This window comes from Sprattus sprattus, assembly GCF_963457725.1.
Source record: "Sprattus sprattus genome assembly, chromosome: 3".
In the NCBI taxonomy this organism is placed as follows: domain Eukaryota; kingdom Metazoa; phylum Chordata; class Actinopteri; order Clupeiformes; family Clupeidae; genus Sprattus; species Sprattus sprattus.
The window spans coordinates 50,758,765-50,767,101 of NC_137922.1; the positions used below are offsets into that span (position 1 = coordinate 50,758,765).

Genomic DNA, 8,337 nt, shown 5'->3' on the forward strand with positions numbered 1-8,337 from the left:
GCCTTGGGTTTAGCAAAATGTCAATCAATAAAGATATTTTCCAGGCCCTATCTTTTTCAATGTTATTATAAACATGTTTTTCAGGAAACACAATGTTTGCCTTTCTACTTTTAAACATAGTTTTCTTTTTCCATGACCGACCATGTGTCCTGAGGAAGAAGGAAGCATTTCCTACTAATCTCCTATTTCCTCTCGTTACATTGTGTGCTGGTGTGTGCCCACCCTACAGAAGTCTTCCAGCCTTCTAACAAGTGCAGCCTTTGACACAAAGGCTGCACTTGTGTCAAAGTAACATTTCTGCGCCACACTTCTGGCGGACTATACGTTATCCCTTACTTTATGTACTTGCATTGCTTTTTTTGCCACTTGTTTTTTGTCTTTCCAAACCTTTTTTATAGGGTGACCAGGTCCATGGGCTGACCTCACAGGCTAAAACAAAAGGCCAACATTGCCTATGAGATGAGTAAGAAGCGAGAAAGGAGGGATATCTCTTCCTGTGGACTGTGTGAGTGTGTGCTGTTTCCCCCAGCTTTCCTGTGCCTCACAATGGCGATGAGTGGTATAAAATGTGTTGTGCCACAGGGAAAATGATTGGAAGGGGGAAACGAAGGATGAAACCCCCCTCCCCACCCCCCTTCTGATGTGTCTCTACTTATCTTCCGTTAGTGTGTGACTATGTGCGTGCGAGTGAGTTCATATGTGTATTTGTTAAAGTGTTTATCTCAGGAAAGTGTTTTCTCAGTGTGTGTGTGTGTTTGTGTGTGTGTGTGTGTGTGTGTGTGTGTGTGTGTGTGTGTGTTTGTGTGTGTGTGTGTGTGTGTGTGTGCGTGTGCGTGTATGCGTGTATGAGTGCATGTGCGTGTATGCGTGTGTGTTTCCCAGTAAAAGCACAATTCCCCACTGACCCCGTCTTTGTGTGTGGTGTTTGTGTGTGGTTTTTTGTTTCAAACAGGTGGTCTGACTCATGCAGGCAACACAAGATCTGAGGCTAATAATGAGTGCCAATCTGTTAAACTGTGTGTGCCCTCGAGGACACATCCACTCTCCACAATCTCATACCATCCCTCTGTCTGCTCACTGCATGACTACAGGCTTTGGGCTCTGTAAAGCGTCTTGAGAAAAATCTCAACTGTTATTGGTACTATATAAATAAATACAATTGAATTAAATAGAAATTGATGCAACAGTTTATATTCAACAATCTGGTTTCTTTGTTCTTAGATGGTGAGAAGCAGTACATTTTTTTCAAGCAGTGAGAAGCAGTACATTTTTGCCAAAATGAGGGAAGCCATTTTCTGTGCACAACCCCTTAATATATCAGTTTTCAGGCACTTGAACTCCCCCACAGTGGGAGGGCTTTGTAGGGTAACTTCTGCCAGAAGATTAGTTAAGGTGGGAAGAGATTTATCGGGGGCCTGAGTGCCATCCAAGCAGCTGCCCACTAGAACTGCTGAAATAAATCCAGTAAAAATATCAACAGATACCAACTCTTGACAGAAAGATGTGAAGCATTGGCTATAAGAGCAATTGCTTTGAATTCAATTTTGTGTTATGGGCCAAAGCAAAGCACAGCTGAGTGAATTGTGTGCTACAAAGCACAGTCAATTGGATTGTGTGCTGACAGAGAATTCTGCATTGCTTGTCTTGTAAAAATTGCATTTTGGTTAACTGATACACCCACAGACTCTGTGGGTAACTCCAGAATGGGAGCATGGATGTGTTCATGGAAAGTGAAGTTACTTTCTAAAATAAACCAGCGCCATCTGCTGTCTGAACAGATAATAACTGGTCTGTTCTCTCCATTTTTGGAGTTGTTCAATTTGATAAATCTACTTCTGATTGTTTCTTAAGTTGTATTATCGACATACCCATACATCATGCCATTGATAAAGTCATAACTGTCTTCCTACTCAAGGAGTACTACAGTTGATTTTGAGGTAACATTTTGGGACACTGGGGGAAATTTCAATGGTAGTTTTCAAAATTAAGTTTTTCTAAGGGTCACTGTTACAGTTTTTTTTTCAAACTGCACACCAACAAAATTGTATCTTGTCACACAATTTCTGATCCCGTCACTCAATAAGAAAAACCCCACACCAAATCTGCAAAACTATAAGCTTATTCTCAGCCTTTCAACACTTTCGCAAAAACATAGACACAACAAACTGAAATTGAATACTTAAAGCACTTAAAGCACTACCCTTCAAAATGCAAGGCATATATCAGTTCTAAAGAAGGACATTGGTTGTGATGTTGATGAGTTGCTTTGACAAGACCCAAATAGGAGGCTGGGTTTTTTAACATACTATTTTGAATTTTGTATAGTCTACTGGGAAAACAAAAGTAAAAATGTAAGAAAGTACTGTAATTATGTGTTTTGTTTTGTCAGATTTCTCTAGTAAGTGCACTGTACCACTGTAACTGCAAAGCCTGTCAAAAACAGGAGGGTTTTAGATTTATCACACTCGTGTGCATGTTTGTGTAATGTGGGTAGGGTAGAGTTGTGCAACAATGAGACCAGAGTCAGTAAATGTGTAAGCAGCTGTTAAAAACTGTAATGATGTAATACAACAAAGACCTTAAATAGGCTTAATGGGTTGGAACAACAGGAACAGGTCACAGTGAACCTTTATCTTTTTGAGAATGATTCTTTTGCTAAAATACTGGTTTGAAATGTTAAACAAAGTTACTAGGCTACATCCATTACAACCCAGTTACAGTTTAACAAGTTCTGACGCCATCACTGTGCTACAGACCGTGGAGAGTGTTAAGTGCTGTTGCCCAGTACAGGATCTGCACAAGTATCATCCTTACCACTTGTTGATTCCAAGCCTTACGTTAAGCTAAACATTTAACCCAGCCATACCATTAGCTAAATATTTACAGAGGAGTGGTCTCTGTATACAGCGGTTGAAGGTCTGAACTCTCTCACTAAATCTGAGCTCTCTCTTCGTATCTGTAAGACATCTATGTTAATGATGATGTTAAATAAACATATGTATAGGCTAGATAGCCTTAATTTAACAATATTGTGGGACCATTTCTGAAACTCTTTGTTTAAGGTACTTATATATAAGTGAACTATATATTGTTTTGGTTCAAAATCATTCTCTTGGAACAGTGAGGATGTGAAAGTGGGATTGGTAAAGGATATCCCCACAGCAGTGATTACCTACTACGGTTGAATCACATCTGTGCAAATTCCCTTTACCAACCTCATGAGCAAGTGTTTTATTGCTTTTATACAACAGTTCTACTACCGACTAATTGAGCTTGAAGATACCAGATTGTCCTCTCATTCTCTACCCCCCTTGGGAAAATGTGTTCTAGCTTGCGCTCTTGCTTTGAATCAATCACTGTCTGTATGTTTATAGAGGTGGACAGCATGTTGTCCCCAAAAAGTGAAGCTATATACAGTATAGAGTGTGAAAGTCAACCAGAAGTTTGCATTTTTAATGTTAGCGTTTAAACACTTCCCGGTTCTAAAGAAAAAAAATCCTATAAAAAAAAATATGAGTTTTCAATAGAAAACCTCAGCACACCGTTTGGCCAGTAAAAATACGGTTATCAGTCGGTCTTTTGTGACTAACTGTTGGCTATCTGTGATGCATTAGTCACTTAGTCCGTTATTTTTTCACTATTAGCAGAGGGATATCAACAGATATATTTGAGTCTAAAGTCTATACGGAGACAACATCAACATACATTTTATTTAACAGAATCCAATGCTGGGTCTCTCAAATAGTCATTTAACCACCATGGGCGATATTTTGACGATTTTCCACAGGAGCAGTTGCTGCGGTATTTATGAGTGGGTTCCTTGGCAGATTAGCTCACTCAATCTACAATACTGCATTCATCATAAAAAAAAGAGCAAGACATAATGGCGCATGCACACACTCACATACACATACACACACACACACCATACATATGCACAATCAGCCATTTGTTGCTATAGATAACAGCACAGTGGCTGCATTGAGAGGCACTGAGTGAGACAGCTGTAAAATATCTGGAAAAGATTCTCTGCCAAATGACTATCAAGTAGCATTTCCAAGCTATGGACCGTTAAACTCATAAAATAAACTCAGTATACAATGATGAGAGTATGCTTTCAGAGCTCTCTTCAACATCTGGCCTACACTGGAGCACTCTTCAGATAACAGATAGCACAGTCCTTTAACTGATGTAGTCTAGGATGAATGTCTCATTTAGAACTCCAAATAATCCCATGAATACTTGGAACTACGGGATTGAATCTGATAAAGAGTTCTAGAATATGTCTGCGTAGGATTCCAACGAGGGCCAAAAAAGAATGCGTTTAGATCCAAGGCACACATCAGATTCCAGAGTTCTCACTGAAAAACGAAACTTTGCTTATTCATTAGAGATGATGAGAAATCATGTCAAACAAATGAACAGACTGGAAACATAGTAGGAACAGAAAACATAGCCATTGTAATCATTGGCTCCTCTTTCTCTCTCTCTCCATCTCTTTCTCTGTATTTTGGGGGGCTCAAGGTATAAACGGTTTGTGAAGCCATTGTTTTTTATTTTCTATTTCAATTAGTCCAAAACCAAAACTGAGACATGACGCAGGGAAGAGTGAGAACAATCAATCACAATAGCACACATCTTCCTAAAGTGCACTTGCTCTGTCGACTCTCTTTGTTTGCGCAATTCCTCAAGCACATAATTGACCCTGTAAAAATATTTCCCAGCCTTTTCAGAAAACACAATTGGCCCCACTCCTACTGCCCACTCCCTCTCTCTGGTCTGGGGTGGTGTGCAGTGAGTGGCTCCAGGCCATACGAGTCTGCTCTGGTCTGACTGAGGGGAAATTAATTGCCGATTTCCTTCAGTGCTCCTCTGGCCATTCACGCCTGGCATGAGGTGGCCAGACACCGACCTCGCGGGAAACAGAAGATTGTATCTTCCATGAGAGCGTCCAAACAGTAAAATCCTGATGGGAATTGCCAGGTTTTTTCCCTCTTCTTTTGTCAAGAGGGAACACTCAGTGCGTTGGTGATGTAACCCATATTGGGGACTTTCTCATTGTTCTCCTTAAATGTCTGTGGTTCCATTAAAACAGGAGTTACATTTCTCTGTATGTGACTTCGGAGCAATTTTTTCATGTCTGCCTATTTTTCTGTTTATTCAGGGAAAGTAAAAATATATGGTATGCGGTGATTCAGGAACACTGATAACGCAATATTGTTTTAAAATAAAATGTCTTCACAATATCTCGATTCTAATTCCTGCGTGTCATTAAAGGATTTCTGGTTTTGGTACCATGCAACTGTTATGCCATTACCCCTCAGCAGGTCAGTGCCCACTTCCACAAAAAATACTCTTAAATGTGTGCGAAGGCCTTATTTAAGTCATGAAGATGACTGGAGACAGGTGCTGCCAACCACAGTGGGCACAACCGGCAGCTGCCTCCTGTTGGCATTGCACAATGGAGCAGCCTGGGCTCCAGAGGACAGAAACATCCAGCCTGCTTCTGTGGCACCACACACTACTTAACCCACTCAAACCCATGATAGGAGAGGCAACACATTGCAATCCAATACATTGGCCTTAAATGTTGCACACAACACACTGACATCTTTACATATAGGTTGAGTATATGTACATACTCCATTATATACTGCTTTGTTTACTGTTTACTGTTACTTATAACACTACACACTATACACACTATCACAGGATATGAGAGAACCGTGTTAATAATACAACACAGACGAAGAGAAATTAATTGAATAGCTTGCATAAGGAGTAATAGGTGTGGGAGAGAAGATGGCATGTTGTCACAGGTCTCCACAACAGCTGTGTTTGGATGGGGGAAATGGTCCAGATGAGCTTAGATTATGAAATGAAAGCAGGGGTTACTTCCACAGCTTTCATTTAATAATACCTCTGTTTGGATGCTGTTCATTATATTGTCTGCGCACTCAACCTCAAGGCAAGTTTCCACCCTCAGTGGACTCCATAGATGGAACTAACTCATGACTCAACACATACAACACAGTAATGAAGTTTGACATCATTGACATCATTGATAATGACTGATCTGTATTGTTCTTCTCAGGACATGTATGAACTTTTTTGGGTATGCAACTAAGTACCTCTTTACAACTAACTTTATCAAATATTAAAACTACCAATGCTTCCACATAGTTACCGAAGAGACTTTTAATAAGACCCAAATTTAGCAAACAAATGGATGACAATCTGGATGTCTGGAACAAGAAGTTCCTCGTTTACCTCTTTTCTCCAATGAGGGTGGCAACTCTTAATCAGGTCAGACTGCAATCACCATCCCAAACAATTACTGTCAGAAGCTCCAGACAAGCAGACAGTGATTACTCTGGGTTTCTGCAGGACCAGGAGACAATGTGGCCGTTTAGATCAGAGCTGTGCAAATAAAGAGCGGAAAAGCCAGGCTGGCATGGAACTGTGAGCGGGGCAAGCAGGGCGGCCTGTTTTCCTCACGGTAGTCTAGCACAGTGGGAAAGGCATGTTTGGGAACCAACAGCAGTGGTGAAGTCATCTGGATTTATTTTTTATGTACATGCACATATGCTTGCCAAGACACACACAGACACACAAACATCTGTAGATGCAAACATACACACACACACACACACACACACACACACACACACACACACACACACACACACACACACACACACACACACACACACAAACACACACACAGAGAGACAACTGCAGATGCACACCACACACACATCAGCAGATGCACAAACTTGGACAGACAGGCACACACACACACACACACACACACACACACACACACACACACACACACGCGCGCTGCAGCGAGAGGCATACAACAATGTTATAACACAAAGCAACATTCCAGTGCAAACTAATTCTCCTCTACAGGACCATTTGTAATCTATATCCACTTTTACACTTTTGCACCAGCACCTACAGTTAGGTCTGCATAGGCTACTAGTAATTTGCAAAATGCCTTTTCCAGTCAAACTCCCTCAAAGATGAGATGAGCCGTAATAAGAGGCCCAAAGGCATCACCGTTGAGGCTTCACTGCCCCTGACAAGTAGAAATGTTATCTGTGGTGATCGCTGCCTCTATACCTTTCGGTGTTCTTCAGATAAACCACAGAGCAGATAAATAACTGCAACATGCTGGTAAACTGTTATTTGGCTAATAAAATTCAAGTTGTGCCATAATTTAATGTAAACTATAATCTATTAATATATTTCACAGTTTACAACTGATTTTATGTAGTGGCAGCAAACTGGATATGGCTGGAGAGTTTTGTTCTTTCCCACTCAAAAGGACAAACTGAGTTCATTGTCCAGGGAGTGGTGAGTCATTCAAGGTAACCAGACTGCAGTCAGGTTGTTGCTAGTCTCTCAGCTATTGTTTTATCCCTTTCATACACTACTTTTAAAAGACATATAATATAAAATTAAAACCTTGTCATACAGTCAAGTAAACAGAACAGCCTATACTGAACCTCTGTTTTGTTTACTCAGCTGCATTTAGTTGAGATAGTTATGCTTCATATTAACATGACATGCTAAGCTAGTGTGCTCAAGGTGTAGTTCATTAGTCAAAGTTCCTTACCTGCCACCTGCGCGCGTGACGTCGACTCACTGAGGACCAGGCAAACCGATAACTTCAACACAAATCTAAGTAGGTGCAGCATGTCTCCTTTTACGATATTTTGCAGCTAAAATAATAAAGTCAAACTGGAGTTAGTTTTAAATTCAAACTTGTCTGTGCATTTTCCTGTTGCTCTCCCACCTCTTCTTGTCTGGTAGCTAAAGATGAGGTTTCCATCTGATGGAGATGCCCCAGCGGATATTGGGCTGGAGAGGCGCTGTATCTCACGAGCCTCCCCAAGGAGATGGAACGATGGCAGCGTGCCAGAGGAATCCAAGGGTAATCCCCAGGGTCCTAGAGGCTATCAGTGCGAGATTGACGCCAGTCAAGATAGCTATAGTCCAACAATTTGTTAGATTGTTTGACATGTCATTTGAAGACTTTTACCGTAGAAAACCATTTATTTATGATAACATATTTTTTTAACCGATGTTTAGAGAAAAGAACACCTGTCAACATAACAGACTGAAGTTATAGAAATATTTCGCAGGGCACTGCGTTGAAGAAGCAACTGCATTCCTGAAGAATTCAGGCTGGTGCCATCTCTACACGTTATACCCGGAATGCAAAGTATACGTTAAAGTCTAAAACAACCACTACTGTCAGGTTTAAAGGTTCTGAGGTTTGAGTGGAGCCACTAACACAGCCACGAACACAGATATTAGCACAGTCAT

The 8,337-nt window shown here is 40.8% G+C and overlaps 1 protein-coding gene across 2 annotated transcripts in view; it reads right to left on the reverse strand.

Moving 5' to 3' along the window:
• Nucleotides 1-7,834, reverse strand: part of col18a1b (collagen type XVIII alpha 1 chain b) — a 38,790-nt gene extending 30,956 nt beyond the window's left edge. For both annotated transcript variants that reach the window (XM_080835094.1, XM_080835093.1), the window contains exon 1: nt 7,625-7,834. In XM_080835094.1, the coding sequence (XP_080691220.1) occupies nt 7,625-7,706 (82 nt within the window). In that variant the 5' untranslated portion in view covers nt 7,707-7,834. The remainder of the gene's footprint in view (nt 1-7,624) is intronic.
• Between the last annotated feature and the right edge of the window lie 503 nt (nt 7,835-8,337).